The sequence below is a fragment of the Anolis sagrei genome, chromosome 3, assembly GCF_037176765.1.
Source record: "Anolis sagrei isolate rAnoSag1 chromosome 3, rAnoSag1.mat, whole genome shotgun sequence".
Classification (NCBI taxonomy): domain Eukaryota; kingdom Metazoa; phylum Chordata; class Lepidosauria; order Squamata; family Dactyloidae; genus Anolis; species Anolis sagrei.
Window position 1 is genome coordinate 38929810 of NC_090023.1, and position 20723 is coordinate 38950532.

The 20723-nt window shown below is 38.4% G+C and overlaps 1 protein-coding gene across 2 annotated transcripts in view; it reads left to right on the plus strand.

The window, feature by feature from the left end:
- The window catches only part of LSAMP (limbic system associated membrane protein), a 597557-nt gene that overhangs the window by 289323 nt on the left and 287511 nt on the right, over positions 1 to 20723 (plus strand). For both annotated transcript variants that reach the window (XM_060770789.2, XM_060770791.2), the window contains exon 2: positions 3269 to 3501. In XM_060770789.2, coding sequence (XP_060626772.1) covers positions 3269 to 3501 — 233 coding nt within the window. The remainder of the gene's footprint in view (positions 1 to 3268; positions 3502 to 20723) is intronic.

The following is a 20723-nucleotide window of genomic DNA, read 5'->3' on the forward strand; positions in this document are numbered from 1 at the left end:
GTGTTTTGAGTACAGCATATTCTTCCTTGGAGGCAATATTTTAAATGAAATTTTGGTTTGGTTTTTCGGTGAAAGTATGCACACACCCCAGGACTCACTTTGAAACACACTTTGCCTTAGGAATTCACACAGGTTCTAGGCTTCAAGTGCATTTCAGAGAAAAATATATATGCAAAAACAATAGGTATATTTTCTGAAATAAAGTGAATGACAAAATTTATATAATTTCAAAATATGGAAAAACATCCATTAGTAATTAGGAAAAATGCATACCAAGAGGACATATATTAGGAAAATGCACAGGGAAAAAATACAAGCTTTAGGGAGCATGAGCATCTGCGTGTGTGTGCCTACAAGTCACTTGCCAATTTATGGCAACCCCAGGAATTTCATAGGGCTTTCTTTGGCAAGGAATACTCAGAAGTGGTTTTGGTAGTTCTTTCCTGTGGAATACAGCCTACAGCACCTGGTTTTCACTAGCAATCTTTCATCCAATCGTACCTTTAGCTCCTTAATCAGCTTAAAAAACCCTCCTTTTTAATAATATGCCTCCTTGAAAGTTCTTTCTATCCTATTGCTTCCTTTCTGCAGGTACTAGCTGATTAATCTTTGGCTCATATGAACAATAAACTTGTTGTCCCATTATGTTCATGAGGGTTTGTTTGTGCATGCCTTCAGGTTGCCTATGGACTCATGGAGACCCCATGAATTTCATATGGTTTTCTTCAGCAAGGTATACTCAAAGATGGTTCCACCAGTTCCTTCATCTGAAATTTAGTCTGCACCATTCATTGGTGTTCCCCCATCCAAGTACAAGCCAGCACTGATCCTGCTTAGCTTCCAGAATTATACAGGGTGTGGTGACTTTATGGTATTTAGGTTGGCAGCTAAATGTAGCTAATGGTATATACGAGTATTTATAAATTTCTGTGCAGGAAGGGAAAAGAAAGTAGTAGTATTGCAGTCTGATAAAAGACAAGAATGCAGGTGGGATTTAGGGATACACAACGTTTGAAAACCACTATATCATTTTCAGAGACTGAAAAATAACATGAAATCTGAGATTTTTTCCCCTCACATTTTTTTCAAGCTTTGCCCACAATTTCTGAAAGCAGAGAGAAATATTAACAAAGTACAGTCTTGTTTGAATATATAAAGTAGAGACAGCATCCAACGCAAATTTGATGGAGCTGAGCCAGCATCCAACAGTTAGTCCAGATTAATTAATCTGGAGTAAAGCTCCGCAGGGTTGTGTGTATACACTCTCTTGGGTTGATTTCATCATTTAGATACAGCTGGTCTGACTTTGTGAGAGCTTCTTTATGCTTTCACATAAAAGGACTGAATGACTAATGTAGCCTGCAAGGGCTGTCAGTCCATCCTTGAGCTAGCAGACACCCCACTGTTATTGACAGCTGCAACTAGGGACATGCCAGGTGGCAACCCATACTGTGTGGTGCTGTTCTGCCCTCCTTCCTGACCCAATCTCCCCCTCACCACTGTCATCTGGTTTCCTAAGCATGTTAAGCAACCAACATGGAACTGGTAAAATCTCCACAGAATTATTGCACTGTTTGGGCAACTGACACATAGGATGAAGATTTGATGTTGGCTGGAGGGCAGGCAGCATCTAGTTTTCAGGAGAAGATAAAAGCCGTCTATAGTGGGTGGGCGGGGGATAAACAGCCCACAAATCTAATGCCAAAAGGAGCTGGTGAGAGCTGGGGCTAGCGAGTAAATGCATAATGTAACAGCTGCATTCCTGAACAAACTGAAAATACAGTTCACTGCCCTGACCCTCACACTTTAAGCTGGCAGGGGGCTGGGAATATTTTAAGTCTGTTCAGCATCTAGCATTTGGGTACATAAGAGAGACAGAGAAGCCTAAAAAGCATTTCACTGTATGTCCACACTGTTGGCTGTTTCAGAAGACATTTTGAAGCATGAAGACAAAACTATATTAAAATGTAGGATATTTGAAGCCTCATCCAAGTGGTAAAAACAGAATAGAAAAGCAACCCTTTATTCATTTTGTGGTCCTGACAATTGCATTACATAAAATGGTCAGTAACCTTTTCACACTATTAGGGCCCACATGTAAGCATTGCAGAAGAGAGCATGGTGTCAATTTAAATAGCTTAGACTAAGGTTACACAACTGAGCAAGTCAATTAACAATGCAAATATTTTAGACAGCATAATGTATGGTTAGCAAGGTGAACAAATCGGTGAGAATCTGGTGTTTAACCATTTCTTTGTGTAAATCATTGGGCACAATGCTTATCTCACTCTAGTTCCATATTCAGTAAAATTGGCTTTTCTTTTGATTTCTTATCCAGAAAGGGACAGTTGTGATGGTAAATTCAAAATTGACTGAGAAAGTACCTGGAAAGAGTATTATTTTTATGTGTCTTCAAGTCATGGTGATCCTATGGCTAATCTGTCATGGGATTTTCTTTCTTTTCTTTGTTCACCTTTGCCTTCCATGGAGATTGAAAGAATGTGACTTGCCCAAGATCATCCTGTTGGCTTCCATGGCCAAGTAAGGATTCGAGCCCTGCTCTCAAACTACCACCCTGACTCACAACAAGCAAAGTATAGACATGCACACTTACCACGGATTGGAAAGCGGATGTGATTGTGCTTCAGGCAAAGTTTGTCAGCATATTTTAAGCTCTACATGGAAATGGCTCCAGTCCAACTTCCCTGTCAGAACATATCTCCCTCTATGAACCTGTTCGTAGATTAAGATCATCCATGGAGGTCCTGCTCTCGGCCCCACCGGCCTCAGGTGTGGCTGGTGGGGATGAGGGACAGGGCATTCTCGGTGGTGGCCCCACAGCTGTGGAACTCCCTCTTGAGTGAGATCAAGTCAGCCCCCTCCCTCCTGACCTTTAGGAGACAGCTAAAGATCTGGCTGTGGAACCAAGCATTCAGCCCATCATAGGGATATTTAAAGTTAAAATGAAAGTTGAAAGTACAATGACCCAGGACTATTTACGAGAATGGCTATGTCTCTGTGTGATAGGTGATATTATTTTATGTGATGTGTTTAATAATGTTTAATGTTTTATTATGGGAGGGTCAATTTTAATGTTTTATACTGTTTTATCGATGGCACTGAATCGTTGCCAACACTATGAACTGCCCTGAGTCCCCTTCGGGGTTGTGAAGGGCAATATACAAATATCGCAAATAAATAAATAGATAAATAAATAATAATAAATGAATAAAAGATACCAAAAATGTCCTTTTTTCATCTTATGCAGGTGTTTTATAGAAGACAAAAGCTCCAAGGTGGCCTGGTTAAATCGTTCTGGCATCATTTTTGCTGGTCAGGACAAATGGTCCCTGGACCCTCGAGTAGAGCTCCAACAACTTTCTCTTCTGGAATACAGCCTTCGGATCCAGAAAGTGGATGTCTATGACGAAGGATCATACACATGTTCAGTGCAGACACTGCATCATCCCAAGACTTCCCAGGTTTATTTGATCGTTCAAGGTAAGAAATCATGGCTAGAGGAAGAAGGTAGATTTTTTGAGAAAATCCAGCTGCTAGTAATCATAGTCAAGATTTCAGTGTTGTCTATGTTCATCCAACAGAGCTTCAAATTATATGTATGTTGCTATTGTGTTGAATTGTGAGCTTATTCGCAATTTTGATTACCTGTTACTAAAAGATGAGCAGTTGCATATAGGAATGTCATGCAAACCAACACTTGTCTACCTAGAAATTAAAACAAAACAAAATAGAGGACTGAATTTGTTTTACTTACAGATAAGTATGTATAGAAGTACTACCTATACTGATACACATGAAGTCAATTGTTTGTCCCAGTCAGTGCTGACCCATTGCCTCAACTGCTGAATAATAAGTGAAAATATTTAAATTCCATTGCTTGAGTGGATTAATTATATTTGGGACTACTGAAAGGATTCACACTTGAATTCAACATATAAAGTTAGCCATGCCAATATATGATCTTACTGAACAGTTAGTGAAATTCAACTAAATTAGCCAGGAATGACAAACTAGAAAAACTAGCTTTGGTCCAGGATGGCAGTTCCTAGGGCCCTTCTATACATGCTGCAAAACCCAGAAGTAAAAGGGATGGCGGTTAAATGACATTTATCTAAAGTGTGCGAGGTATCGGATTAAGAGGTAAAAAGCACATGTTAAAAAGGTGCACGTAAAACCGTATTCAGTCTGGGAAAAAACCCGCTCCTTTGCAAGACTGTATATCCTTGTAGCCATTCAAAACACATACTTTCCTTCCCTCCCCACTGTCTACATGTGCTTTTTAAAAAGCCCCAAACAGCTTATCAGTTGATCAAGCTATATGGACACACAGGAGTCCCATTTAGAAAGTACAAATTCACGGCAATTAGAACTCTCTAAAACTCTTTATTTTTCACTTTATAATCTTAAATAGAGGTTGAATTAAGAATTGGGGGAAGAGAGAGATCACACTGAAGTGTTTTTTTTTAAAAAAAAAAATTCTGCGAATCTGCTTGTGTTTATCTTAAGATATTTGCTTGTGTGCATATACAGTCCAGCACATAACAAGGTGATTTTTTTTTTTAAAAAAAACTTCTGCCAAATGTTCCCTGACTGCCCTCCATCTTGATCTGCTGCAAAGGAAGGCTATGAGAACAGGGGGGCCGTATCCCTGGACTGACAGGACTGTGTGTGGACCTGCTGTCAGGTCCTGAGATTTTTTGCCTTACATTTAAAACATAGATTTTGGTGCTGTCTGGAAGAGCCCATAGTTCCATAAAAAGGCTATTTAGCTACAGGGCTTTGTTTTATTAATAACGAATTAGTGATCAATGGCATAATCATTTTCCTGCATATGTGGAGAGGGAGGCTTACGCAAAATAAAAGAATGCACTTTCCATCCCCAAACTCCAGTCTCAGAAAATGCAAAGAACCATCAATTTGTGTTTCCCTGCAGCATTATTGGTATCGTATCAAAAAGGGAATTCTGAGTCATCCAAATGTCCTTTCTCCATCCAAGAATTTCTACATTTTAAAAAGGGAGGGGGCTTTAAAAATTAAGCTGCCAATAAGCTCAATACACATTTCTGTTTTTGCTTGGGGTATCTTCCAACAGAGATCTGAGATTTATCAGAATTCAGTTCCCCTTTCAGTGAAAAAGTAGCAATTTTAGCATCCTGGGAAGTTGTCAGTGAGGTCAATGTAGCAATGATGCAAATTATCTCCCTCTCCTCCACAGCATAATGCTATATTGATCACACATCTTCTTTTCTGTGACCTTGATTAGTCAGATGTGAGTGGTACAAATGACAGTAGCTTTTGGGTAATGAGTGAAGCAAGGCAATTTGACAAGATTTGTCTGATGCAACTAATTCAGTCATTCATTTATTTTTATTTTAGAATGTCAAGTGTAAAAATAGCATTTATACCAACCTTTTGTGTTTCTTGACAAGTAAACTAAAAGTACAGCCTGCTTCACAGAAGAAAAACATACTTCAATGGTAGAGCTGAAGTCCCCCATTTTGGGAGAACTACAATTGTCAGAAGACCTTAGCTAGCTAGGCCACTAGCCACAGTAACTGGAAATACTTGGAATTGTAGTCCCCAATGTAACTTTCCATAACTGGATCTCTTCCATACATATTGTGGCAACATCTGGGAGACATATACCATAGAATTGCTAGGAGGACCTGGCAAATTCTTAAAGAGAGAGCTCTTTCCCTGGGTGTAGCAGATAAGGGCTCTGTGGTTATGGAGATCTTATGGTTCTTCTGTGCCTCAGGTTCTAGAGAACCTCTGCCAGTGTAAAAACCATTTTATACATGAAACCAAATAAAGAACCAGCCTGGTTTGGCATAAGGCAATTTGTTTTATTTTTTAAAAAACTGCCAAATTAAAAAAAAAACTTTTTTCAACAAACGTTGTAAATTTGTAAATCTGAAATTCTGTCTCATCTTGTTCAACATTTAGAGAGGGAGCATCATTATATGTATTGGAAGCATTTAAAAATAATAATACAAATAATAAACTTGATTTATACCCGGTCACATCTCCCAGAAAGACTCGGGGTAGCTTAAAATATGAATAAATACAATAAATAATATATGCAAAATAAAATAAAACAGATAGTAACAAAACAAGTAAATAAAAAGACAGAACATGATAAAACAAAATAATAAACAAACAGCAAGGAGTATAAAACATTAGTTAAACATATACTGAAATATGAGTTGCTACTAAGAACTGAGTAACTTTTCACAATGTTCTTAGAATTGTTATGGTGAGAAACTCAGAGCATGATGAAGATCCACATTGAAAAAGCTTGGAAGAGCCATGTTTATGAACTACAACTCAGTGGTTTTTGCATTGTAACTGGCTGTGATGGCTGGGGGATTCTGGGCATTGTCCAAAAAATAACTTCACTGAACTCAGTGGCAAAGTATAAAGGCCAGTACAAATGGATTAAGATGGCATTCATCAACTTTTAAACCAATTCCAGAACAATTTCATTCTTATTTATACTAAGAAAGCTATAACCTTGATTGGTAATTTTCCATGGCACTTCCACACAGGCTAGCAAATATAAGATAGTTGATGTTAGCATGGGATAAATGAATTCTGGCTCATGAATACAACTGGTAATCTCTGCACAGCATTCTGCCTTTTTCTTGATGGCCTAGCATTCCCACTTCAGTGCTTTCTAGATTTATTCACAACTTTATTAAAAAGGAAACAGTAATTGGCAGTGCAAGATATGCTGGGACTAAAGTGCCATAAAAGGAAGATGAATTTGAAATGAAAGAGTGAAATGAGAATTTTTTTCCAGCAGGCTTTCAGTCATACCTCAGCTGCAGCAGCTCTGGCCCATAGAAGCTTTTCACAATCAAAGTTCCCTTTGAACACATCTGAATAATGCCTTTTGTGAAGGCTGTTCTACTAATTGCAGAGATAAAATTACCATCAGCGGAAAAGATGATATAGTTTTATTTTCTCTCATGCTAACCAGCTGTCTCAGTTTGGAGACCTTATGCCCTTGACTTGTCTGCAAATCCAATAGCAAATTTAGGGATTGTAAATTCGTATATAAAAAGCACAGCCACTCAGCCAGCCACTTTGCTCCATAAGAAAAATCCCCAAATCCACAGTTGGCAACACCTTTATTAGGATCTTTCAAAATACCTCCATAAAAAGGAACAAGCTTTTTGCATTATCCAAAACTCTCCATTGAACTAGATGTGATACTGAACAGAGAATGGGTAAAGCAGGGTGAGAAGCAGAATTGGAAGAAGCCACAAGGGCCATCCAATCTAACCTCCAGTCATGCAGGAATATGCAATCAAAACACTCACAACAGATGGCCATCTGTTAAAAAGCTTTGAAAGATGGAGACTCCACCACACTCTGAGGCATCCTGTTCCACTGTGGAATAATACCATCAGGAAGTTGGCTTGATATTGTAGCCATGCTATCTTCATCCTAGTGATTCATTCTGAAGATAGAGACACTAGGATGATTTGATTACTCTTTATGTGTACTGCAGGGTACTCCTGACAGATCCTGACCTTGACTCAGTGAGAACTGGGCAAATCACATATCTGAATGGCAGTAAATCTGTCATTCCTCTGATGAGCAAGGCAACACTTTTTTCCCAGTGACTAAAATTGGAAAGAACGTCCCTGGCCATGTCTGTGACCATCTGGCTCACATTTGATGTTTGTACATATGAAAATATACCTGAGAATCATAAGGATTTTACTTGTACATTTTTTTAAAAAACAAAACATGTCAATGTTAAGATAGACAAGAAGAAAAAAAGGAACCTTGCACAAGAGCTTAAGATATCGGAGTTATTACAGAATAGGAGCTGGCTAATATACTTTTGATTCTTCTGCTGGTGGATACAATTGATGCTATAACAATACTAGCCCAATACTGACATTAACATTTCCTTTACAATTGCAAAGGAAGGTGACTCTCACAATGACTCTTGGCAAGTTAAGGTGCTATCACATTAAACTGTTATAATGCTATATTCTACTTTAAGTGCCATGGAAAAATTGTATGGAAGCATGGGATTTACAGTTTAGGGAGGAGCAATTAGAAATCTCAGCCAGAGTGTCATTAGGCCTAAGAATGGTAACATCATAGAGTCATAGAGTTGGAAGAGACCACATGGGCCATGCGGTCCAACCCCCTACCATGCAGGAAAAGCACAATCAAAGCACCTCTTACCAGGTTACAAACCCCAGAATTCCACAGGATGATTCCATGGCACTTAAAGTGAAATACATAGCAACGTATTGGGATAAGACACTTATTCTGTAGCTTAATATTAATTGTTTGTATGCACTTTGGTTGAAACTATGTGTTTCTTCCTGTCCTCACCCTTGGTAGATTTTATGAGCAGTCTCTGTTTCATTGATTTTAAAATCTTTTGGACTCACATTGATCTCTTCCTAATGTTTCTGTTTGTAAATAATAAATATTTATTATGCCAATCTGGTTAAAATGACACATGTTTCTAACAAATCACTACCAATTTGTTAAATAATTTTCTTGCACAATATGGATATTCATCTTACGACCTTTTCACATGGCAATTTCAGGCCATGCCATTGCATCGACAATTGCCGACAAAAGGGAAGGTGCATGGGGCAGCTTGTGATGCCCCTGTGTGTCCTCCCCTCCCCCTCATCATATAGAGGGGGTAGGAAAGGGTGCTTTGGCACCCTTTCCCTCCTCACATCAGATGGCAGAAAGTGTGGCAGTGCACGTTTTTCTGCCCTTTCTGCCATCACATGGCAAAAAGGAGAGGAAAGTGTGGGTATCTCTATTGGAGCTACCCAAACTACACTTTCCTTCCTGTAGTGGAAAAGGAAGCACCATCTGGCGCTTCTCCTCCACTTTGGGAGGAATGTGGGTGGTGCCTGTTGTACATCATGTGATGGTATTTATTTTATTTATTTATTTAAAACTTTTATATCCCGATCTTCTCACCTCCATAGAGGGACTCAGACCGGCTTTACACGGCAGGCTCCATCCTCAGCGTGATAAAAAAATGGCAAAACGGGGAAAAAATCCCCCATGTGAAGAGGATCTTAATTATGTTAGTGTTAGATTGTAAATTCCGAATGTGAATAATCTGTTTTTTCTTGGGAACTTCTTGGGATGTTTTTGCTATACAAATTGCTTTGGAATCAATGCATATAAGGCACCCACCTGTGCCTCTTTCATCAGAAGGAATCAATACATCAAATTGATTGAATGCCTGGTTAGAATTATCCAGGCTGCATTCTAAAGGGTCACCCACAAGTTCCTCACTGAAGTGGGCTTCTAATTCATTAGCTTGTGAGGCTTGGCTGTTGTTTCCTATCCACATTAATATGACCTTTCTCATCCTAATTTTCCTATAATAATTAGTGAAGCCATATTAAATGATATAATATGCCCTCAAATTCCTTCCCAAGCCTTCCAGGTATACAAGTATATTTTGTCACATTTTTTGCATGCATAGACCTTTTTATCAAACAGAAATGTACCAGAAGTGACTATGTACAAAAAAAAAAGGCTTTTCCTGAGTCTAAAATAGACTTCAGTGGGAGGTGGGGTCAGCAATCCACCCAGAGGGCATTTCAGGTGGAAATTGCAAGAGGTGCAGGTGTATTGAAGCCCTTCACGGTTTTCTGGTGGATCAGTGCAGCCTTGCATTATTGACTTCTAAGGCTGTTCAATATCCTGGCATTCTGTCTAACTGAAGACTTGTAGCAAAATGTAGTCTTTCCTCCTAACAGGATTGTTTAGGCTTCTGGTTAGCAATGTCTTCCTCCATCTCCCATTCCAACATTACCACTAGTTTTTCTTTACTAGCACATAGTTTTTCATGGCTAAACAGAATGACCTTTCTTCATAGTAGGGGAAATCTCCTTAGGCTCCTTTCAAAAAGTTTATTTTTGATCCCTTTATCTGTGTATGTTTCCTTTGACTGCCATCTTAGCTCACTTTTAGAATCGGAAACTTCCAGAATTTCCAGATATAATGACCAGATTTACTTTAGCATCTCAAGAATCTCTCTGGATCATTGGCTGAAAAAAGTTCACTTCCATTTAGTGCAGGTTATAGTATTAAAAGATGAAATGGATCCAGATAGCTTAGGATTTGACCCACAACCAATTTGGCAGGGACCAGAATCTGTTAACAGTTTGCTTATGTTTATAGCCGAAAGCATTTTCCTCTCCATGACAATTTCTACTGTTGATAGCTATATATATAGCTATATAGTATTTTGATGTGTCGATATTAATTCAAAAGGTGCTGTATTGCTCAGATCTTGTGATCCTGTCATTTCTGTATGCACGTCAGGAAAATGAGACTGAAAGAATCATTTAGCCTGACTTAACAGGAACTAGTCCAATTCGAATTCAGTGAACCAGAATAGTATACCATATCTGCAATTCTTGATGCCAGATACAGGTGACAAAGGTATATTAGATATTTCACTATTAATATTTGTGTCACGTTATATTTTGTGCCTTACGTAATGAAGCTTTGATGTAGATAGCCTTGAAATATGGTTATCTACATCAAAGTACATCAAATGTACATATTATCACTTGTTTATTTCCTACATTATAACAGAAGTGTATAATGTTGGAAAACTGCACTAGTTTTCTGAGTACCTGCGACATGCAGGTATATAGAGTACAAGTGTATATGTGGTATATGTTGAGGCCTGTGAAGTATCTAAGGATGAAGTAGCGGACATTTTGGATTCGCAGAGATGTTACCATTGAAGAGTAACTGGTCACCTGGGCCAGTTATGGCCCTAAGGAACATTCATGGGAAGATGCTTGGGATGTTCATGACCCTGACTTGGTTGCTCATTTTCACCACTCTTACCCTGATAAAACTAGGCCTTGGGGGCAGGCCGGGGGGGGGGGCGGCTTGGCGGGGGGAGTAGTGCTGAGGCTTGTGAAGTCTATGAGGATGAGAAGGGGGACTTTTTGGTGGAGTCTGAGGTTTTTACTTCTGAGCCTGTTACTTCTGTGGGGAAAAATGAAAGTGTTCCTCCTGATGATGAGAATGTTTCAGTTAGATTTGTTGTTAGGGAAACAGAAAGTAGTTATCGTGAGAATCTGCCAGGAATTGAGTCTGAAAGGAATGTGGAGGAGACAGGAGCTCTGCCTATAACTCAACAATTACAGTTAGGAAGGGATAGTGCAAAGCAGAGATAAATTTGTTGTTCCCAGAGGCTGAAACATAAGCAAATGGAACCTAGGTGTAAGAAAAAGTAATGTCATGGGTAAGTATTAGAATTCCTTAGTATTTCGAGATAATGTTTGTTGTTAGATCAACACAGGTTTTCATGAGTCAAGTCGCCAGTCTTGGGAGCTCCGAGTTTGCAGTTCTTGTCTTTGGTTCTGTATCTTGCTTTCCTGTTTAAGATCAATGCAACTTGACTGGATTACAATTCTTGGTTCAAGTTTTCAAGCCTTTGGATACAATTTTGGTTTAAGTGTTAAAACCCCTGGATTACAGTTTCTTGTTTTTTCTTTTGAGATTTTGGATTCATATTCAAAGTTGGTCACTGCTATTTCTTATGCGCAAGAATATCAAATGTATGGATATAACTTTGAAAATGTTTTACAGTCTGATTTTTATTGTACCTTAGTGATTGCTTAGTCTGCCGATTTTGTAATGATTTTTGGATTATTGTCTACTCATTTTTGAAACTGCCTTTTCTATTATATGCTCTTTTCTTAATAAAGTTATTACTTATTGTTGAGCTGTGTGGTGTTTGGGTGAAAAAGACTATGGAAGACCTGAACAGGGCTGTTGACCATGTAGGTATGTCATTCATAGGGTTACCATAGGTCAAAGCTGATGAGGATAAATTTTAAAAAATCACACTTGAATAAGAGTTTTGGGGGATAAAAACTGCAATGTCAGACATCTATATGCATGGATCCATTGTAAAGTTCTGCCTCACTTCATTTCTCTTAATACTGTACACTCAGCATGGCAACAACTCCACATATACATTGGTGTTTCCAGATTTCAAACCTTTAATAACAAATGGGTATGCCCCAAGAAACTTTATAATGTAATAAATGTGTTAGCCTTAAAGGTGCTTCCAGGAGCTTGGTTTGCATTGCTTTTTAACTGCATGGGACAGCATTCCTTTGCATTTACCCAGGGTTGCTACAGACCCAGCAGCACCCTGGAAGTTAAACAGTATCAGAGTCTGGAAAGCCAGGCTGCAGGCCCTCTGCAGTTATTGGTGTAGAAAGTATCTCTTTGGGTTAGGAGTCCGCCCTTTTTCCTGGGGTTGAGATCTCCATTTTGGAATCTCCCTACCTCTTTCAGTAGAGAAAAAGGCCTCAGATGTGCTGTTGGTCAGACAGGTAGCTCTGAAAAGCCATCGTGAGTACAATTGAGATATTGAGATAGATAGATAGATAGATAGATAGATAGATAGATAGATAGATAAGTAATTGAGTTATTGGGTTATTTAGACAGAGAAAGAAATTGAGTTATTAAGAAAGGCAATTGAGATAGAGAAGCCGATTGGGTTATAGATAGATATTGAGAAATAGTGAGAAATAGTTATTGAGTACTATTGAACATTACTTCATCTCCAAAACGAACCTTGTGCTTAGGTAGGGGAAGACCTGTTCTTTCTAACCATAGCAGCTCAGGGTTAGGGTGAAAGATCCCAGGATTTTTTTCTACCATTTGGGGAAAAGTTACTTCAGTAATTGAAGGAAAAGGAAAGAACATCTCTATGGTTTCCCAAATTGACTGTTTGTGTTGTAACTTTATTAAGCTGTGCCAAGTCTGCCAGGGACTTTGGAAATAAATATTTTGTTGATGTTCATATTTTGACTGCCATCAGTTGCTGAAAATATTGAGTTATTGCTTCGAAGAAAGACCCCCAGCGGTTCACCCAGATAAAGAGAGAAGCACATCTTAGTTTTAATGTTATAGGGTCTGGGTGTGACGGCACAGGTGCCGCACAACTCTTTGATCAATCCTATAGTTATTCTGCCTTTATAGACCACTTTGGTAAATAACTTCATTTCCTGATCTTTGAGACAGAGTTCAAGATACCTTTCTGCTATTATGTTATTCTGCTAGGATTGTCATTGAAAAACATCTTGACAAAAAGAATGCCTTCAAATCTAGTGCTAGATATTTCCCTTCATTTTTCCAGTTTTATTATCTTGTTGGGTGACTCAGTTTTCAGAATACTGGTAAACAGAAGGGAATATACAGGAGACTAGACAGATGGGATTTTTCCTGTGCACCACAGAATGTTGTAGGAGTTCCAGATTTCTTTCTTCCATATTTTTTTTCATACAATATCATACCCTATTCCATAATGCTGGTGGGAGGAGCATTAAAACAAAAACAGTTAAATCGCTTCCTTCCCTTCTCTTTTCATTATCAGGTAGCATTAATCCCTTGAATTTCTCTGTTCTGCTTTATACGTTATGGTAAAGAAGAGAATCATACTAAGGACTTCTCATTTATGCTTTACACTTTCTCACACAACACTTTGAAACTGCTAAACAGAAGTGGGAAGAAATCCGCTTTCCTCCAGACTATTCTGTCAGTTGCTCTTAATGTTAGAAACTGTAAGCTATCCTGAGTTCAAATGAACTTAAGATGTGAGGTTACATTTTTTTAAAAGTGAAATCATTTGCAAAAACAAATCTAAAATAACAAACAGCCCTGTTAATAGCTGATTTCTGATGAGTTGATCATTACTCATCTTGAGTAAATGGCACTCCAGCAAATGCCTTGGAATGATTCCAGCCTCAAAATATCTTTTAAGAATCACACCTCCTTCCTTTAGTTACAGTGGCTAGACTTCTCACTTGAACAGGTGAACATTTTTACACTGCTGTTAAGTGAGAAAAAAAAATCACATTCTTAGATTTTTGGTGACCCAATGTGAACTTGTCACTCTCTCATTAAAACCCACGATTTCTAAGAAACTATAGTGTAGCAGAGCTATAATCCTTCAGGTTTTCCCCCTTTTTCTCAAACTCATGCCCAAAACATTTGTTATAAACTGTTGCCAAAAATCTTTTGCATTTACTAATGAAAAATTCCAGTAGTTCACTATCACATGAATTTCAATAGTAGAATTTTTTTAGTGCTGTACTATTAGAGAGGCATTTTTAGAAGAAAATATAAAGTGGCATCTGATTTGCATCCCTTCAGAGATTAAATTAGTGGCTATACTATATATCTTTGTGTTAAACAAGGATGTTGAGCGCATCTAAGACTAGTGAGTTGTTTTGGTCATCTCATTAAATAACAACTTCATTCATAGTCCCAAAGATAGCTGAATGTTGGTGTTATGGTTCACATTTGTGCTTTAATATAATAATTTTATCCATTTTCTTTTTAATAATTTTCTAAAATTATAAAAAAGGTTTCATAGTATAGAACATAAAAGACACATCAGAAAACAAAGATATTCTATTGAGAGGTTTTATCCACATTGCCAAAGTACAAGAAGTAGACCCTGGATTCCTTGCTAGAGATTTCTTTGGTAACCTCCAAAGCAGTGATTCCCAACCTGCGGGCCTCCAGGTGTTTTGGACTTCAGCTCCCTTGGTTCCTAACAGCTGGTAAACTGGCTGGAATTTCTGGGTCCAAAACGCCTGGAGGCCCAAAGGTTGGGAACCACTGTTCCAAAGGAAGGACAACCAGACTACACACAATATTCGGCCATTACACCAATGAGACAGAATAAGACTTTCATTTACACTCAAACCATAGTGGGAAACAAAATTATTAAAAGATCATTTCCAGCATGAAAGCATCCAGTTCCTAACAACTCTATGCTGGGAGAATCAGGTGGTCATTTGATAGGACTTAGGCAAAGCATAACAGTGTTACATCATCATGTGACAAGTACTTAAGTTTGGCTAGTACTGGAGTGTGGTTGGAGTCCCTGTAAGAATCCTGTATATACCTGCTGGAAGGAAGGTAGATTAGCAAAGTAATGGTAGTTAGCTGCAACAGTGTGTTTTCACTTCAAATTATAGTTGATCTTAACCACCTAACAGGAATACTCCTGTGCCAGATTCCAGGCAGATCTTCCAGACAGGTGTTGATCCTCTTGAAGTGTAGTCCCCAACAGCTTTCACCAGCACAGCTAGAGGGGAATAGCAGTCAAGACAAACTAGACGACTACATTCTCTTCACCCCTGCTGTAAAAACAGCATTTCACTCTACTTCTTCCATCTGAAGTCCAGTCTTATGAAATACCTCTATACATAGTTTGCTCATTTTAATGCCATGTTCCTTGCTGGAGCTTGGAAAAGAGTCTTTTGGGGACATTTTAGGATAAATGTCCACTTAAATAGATATGGACTGACGAAGAAAATGAAGGAAAAGAGCAAATTAAATCATATGCAAAAATATCCTTGATAACAACATTCAGAATGAATGCATACCCCCCAAAAGTACTACAGATAAAAGTTTCATATAATTTCAAGCGCCAATGGCTTCCTACTGCATTGGTTCAGATGTTTAGTTGCCAGTCACCACACTGAAACACAATCAGCTGTAGAAAAACAGAGCCCATGTTGTTTCAAGAATAGGTGGGATCAATTGCTAAAACCCTTGCCATGAAACTACACATAAATAAATTCCCAAGCACAACTTGTGGAACAGAAATTGATCTAAACTTTAGCCATTTTCTCTTCTGTCCACGCTCATCTGAAGTTTGAGGTTTGTGTATCCATACATAGTAGACAAGACTGATAAAACATCATGTCACAATACTGCTCATATCAACCATCTGTGCGCTTTGGTTCAGTGAATTCCTGGCAACTGTGGATACAAAAGCTGTGTTTTGACTCCACAATAAGTTATTTCTTATACCTGCAAGTTATGTGCAATGGTGGAATTTAATTTCATAAAGGGCAGCAAAGTACTGACAGCAGGGACAGCCCAAAGGGCAACACAGAGAAATAGAAAAAAGCAATTAGTCTATGTTGGCCCAGGGATTTGGGCTATGTGACCAAACCAATCCAAGGGGAGAGCTTTGGAACTTTCTCCACATTTATCTGGGACATCCTATATATAATATGTTATAACCTAAACAATCTATGCTTTTTACTCTTTCCACATGAGCAATTTGTCCATAATAACAGGAAACCTATGTCTGCATACTATTTTTATTTTTACACCCACACCATAATTATGATAGCATGACAAACTCATAACTATGCACATTTACACACCACTTAACTAATTTCATGTAGAACCATTTATGAACTCAAACATCAATAAGAAAGGGGGCTAGCTGGTGTCTAAGCTGGTAGAGAGAAAGTCCAATGTTAAGCATTATCTAAAAGCAACTATTGTACATGGTATTTGCCCTGGTGAAAGATCATGTGAGGGAAGCCCACTCTGTCATTTTTAGGAATCTTGGGTGTGTCACCAAACTTAAAAGTACTAGATGTTTGAAGCTGACTAAATTTAATTTGTTCCTACATGCAGAATTTCTTTGCCACTGTTGTTCATTGGAAATTTTCACTATTAGAATAACAAAAAAGTCAGCTAGTTTTTTTCCTTCATTTTTATTTTGTTTAATGAGTGGGGCACCGTCTTCAAAAATAATCATCTTAGGATACTGATTGAGAGAAACAACAGAACATGCATAAATCAGATCTTGGTCAGTTACCTAATGAGATGTGAAATAGATTCCAGAATAGATTGTACTGTATTTGCTATGTGGAGTAATGTTCCCTCTGTGTAACTGAACCGTGATGCCTTATAATTCCTATCTAATGAAAGTTCTCCCCACCTTTTAATCGAGGTTAAATTATTTAGATCAATTTTACTGAATAGTTTGTCTTTTGCATGCTGAACATTCTCATTGCCTTCATTTCATATTACTTCCCTTCTATATTTCTTCAGAGCTTTGACTACTGTATCATTTTTTTGTTGGACAATAAAGAATTCTAGTTTGATTGCTCCTAGTTCCTTCCCATGGTTATCTATCCTCTTCCCATTTGAGCTCTTCTCTTCTGAAAAATATAGCTATCATTGCCCCGAAATATTGCTCCTGGAAATTGTGTTTCCTGATTTATTATTATTTAAAGCATATTATCCATCCTTCTGGTAGCACTTGCTAAGGACCAATCAGTTGGTCCCTGTAGCACTCATGTGTGGTTCTGGCCTATGTTTTTCAAAGTTTATGCTGGCTAGGAAGCCATTGAGATGTAACCAACCTGGGAGGTCACATGTCTTTATTCAGACCCAACATCCAATGTAAATCAAAGAGCAGGATTTCCTATTACTACCACAAGTAAGATTCAATGCTAAACTTCAGGGGCAGCCCTGCTGCCATTATTGCACCAGTAAACTGATTGCATGGGAACATAGCAAGATTTTTATGCTTTATGAACACCTTTAATACCATTAGTACTCATTTCTAGCTCACTGGCATCCTGAGTTTGCAAGTAACCATTTGACTACTACAACTCTAGGCTGAGGCAAAATCCATCATCCATTTGCTTAACTTTGCATATTTAGGAAACAAGTGCAAATGAGTTTTGTTCTAATTGCTACCCCCTGCTGCAGTGTTCCCAGCATGTATTCACAGTTTGCATCCAGGTATTCTTTAGAGGGCCAAAAGCTTGAAGATGTTTGGGAAGGTCATCAAGACATTACAAGTGCGGAAGGGAAGACAAAGGTTTTCTTTTTGCTATTCAATTTGTTCACTGGATATTTTTATGTCATATTTCATCATTTTTGGAAGAGTAGGGACAACTTCAAAGGAATACACTATTCAAAATTTAAGAATGCAGGACAAAAATTGGAAAAGGCTTATTCCTAATAGAGTCTATTGCCCATTTAAATTAAAAGACTATGTCCTTGAAAACTGGTGAGGGTTTTTTAAAGGATGGGGAGGGAGCTGTGTTAAAAGGCAATAGGGGATTGAATTAGAGCAGACATTTTTGAACACCCAGAAATTAGATTAAATCTTAGTCAAGAATGAGCTTTTTGGGGAAAACAGACCAAACTTTATCATGTAACTATTAATATACAGATGAAGGAAAAGAGCTGCATTCCGTCTTGCTTTTGCATCAGTATTCAAAGCATTTCTAGCCCCATCTACATCTGGTCAACTAAGATCAGACTGTTTGAAAACAGAAACTGTCTTCGTAGCTATAAGGTGTCATCTGGAGGTCACCAGCAAAAGTGTCACCCAATTGGATCTTTTTGCCTTCTCATTGGTTGTAACTGACCATGGACCGCATCACATGGATGAAGTTCCCCTGTCCAATTCTCCAGCTTCTGTAGCAAATCACCATGGGAGCAGGGCAATCCTGGTACTTCCACCTCACCCACAGTGACCCTTCCCCATCCTACATAGGGAAGCGTCTCCATGTGGCTTCCCCCTGTGCTGGCCCCACTTTTTTGAACAGAACACTGGAAGACCTCCTGTGTTCCAAGGCAGGAGAGATAGAGGGGTATCATTATTCAGTGTGAGAATATAGGTTTTGTATGCAGAATTCCTGATGTATTCAGTGCAGTGTAGCTGAGATAGCAATTTATGGGTAGTGGAGGTCTTGCCCCTCCCTTGGGACTCTACTGAGCCACTGCCAATCAAAAGAGACAATACTTTGCTAGATGGATAAGTAGTCTGAGCTGATATAAAGCACTTTCCTCAGTAAATGACTGTTTTGTGTGTAGTATGCACAATCCTCAAGACTGATACGTGTTCTTGTTCATCTGGAAGCAAATTATCCCTGGACTACATTAGTCTAATAGATGAATGTGTGACTTAGGAGCATCTAAGCTTATCTATGCCTCCCCTTCTCCTCTTGCCAGTTATAATATTATCGCACAAACATCTCCTCCCTGTTGTTGTTCTTCCTGCCTGCTCTCACCTCCCCAAACACCAGGCCTTTGAGCTTTGCCCCTGTGAGTTAAACTGTGCTTCCCTATTTAATGACATACACTAATGTGTGTTAACAGATGTCTGAGGGAAAATTAGCTACGGTGTCCGGATCAATTAGAGTTGAGCTGCTGTGCAGAAATAATTCCTAATAGGCTGTGGCGGTTTTGGAAGGCAGGGGTGGAAAGGGTGGCAATTTCTTCCTTACCCAGGTGAAATTATGCCAGCCCAGTTTGAGCCTACCAGCTCCCATGAACTCCTCTTCCATACAATCCTTCTTTTTATTTAATAAATTCTGATCTCTCTACCAGATGGAGGCAGTTCTGACAGCTGCAGGCAAACAACAGCACCATCCACAAAATGGCAAAAGCAAGATAGCTACATATTCTTCGAGAACAACTATTCAGGGCTGAACAACACCTTATGCAGACAGTCTGTGGTCTGAACCTTTCTTTCTTCCTTCCCCTTTCCTTTTTTAATGTAGCTATTATCTGAAGGGATTGTTTTTTTTTTCTCTCCTTGCATATTTTTCACAGCCTCAAACAGCCCCTTCTTCCCAAATCAAGAATGGGGAAAGTTAATTAGGTTCACATTATAAGAACCAACCTAATCTGCACTTCCAAAATTAAAAGAGGAACAAGAACACACCTATGTTTTGGGTTTGGGCTTCTCTCTGAATGTTGTGATACATATACCTGATTTTAAAAGTGCACAAAAATATTGTACTGAGGAAACGGCATACAAATTGTGCTTGCTATAGGAAACAATACAGAAGATACCTGATAAATTAATTTTTACAAGAATAAAAAAATATATAGACCCTATTCGTATTTTTAAGCATTACAAAAATGAGCACAAAAGTACGTGTGAACCTTTGGGCAGACTTTGACAAAACCATTTGCAAACTGATGCAGATATATAATAGTATGTAGTAAATCTTTACACAAACCACCTGCTCCAATACAGAACCCTGTTCAGTGGATCTGGACTCAGTTAAAATCAGATCTGTCTGAATCAATTATGTTCTGATTTGGATGTTGAATCTAAGGGATCCTCTCCCATTGGCTTACATTGGGAAAACAAAACATATGTGAACAGAGTTTGTGCATTCTGTCTACTGTACAAAGTAATAAACATGTTCCTTTCTGAAAAAAAGGAATTTCCATAAACATCTTGAAAGTGTCCATCCCCTTTTAAAATAGGGTCTTGCAATTCCTAAACCATACTTTCTTGTATATTGAGATATTAACAGATTTGTAATATGCATGTACATTAAATGACCTTTTTCTCCACATTTTTCAAACTCTGAGAATATTTTAATATTCTCTAGTGATAACTTTGGGTATGTCAATATAATTACAAGTAGCTTATGACAAGTATATTGTATCTCATGGCCTTCTACGCCCCCATTGCCCTTGTCATTACCCTAAAACTCCATGTTGCATTCTACTTTCAATTGTGTACCCTTTGATATAGGTAGAAATGGGCAATGAATGTACACACTTTGTTCTAGACTCTTTTTAGATCAGCTTCTGAGTCACATTTATCAAAATTATTCCACAGTCCCTTGCAACAGGGGATATTAATGGTGTTCATTTGAAATCAAGAGTGTTGCTAATGATGTTGCCCATGTGCTAAATCAAAGGAAACAAGAATAACCTAAACATGTTCTAAAACAAAGCTGTTGAGATTAGTTAACAAAGCAATGAAAATAGGCTCTAAGTCAGCACACAATGCCTGAGTGAATGGTCTCCAGTGTGGCATTGTAGCAGGCCTTATGGCATTTGATCTTGAAGAT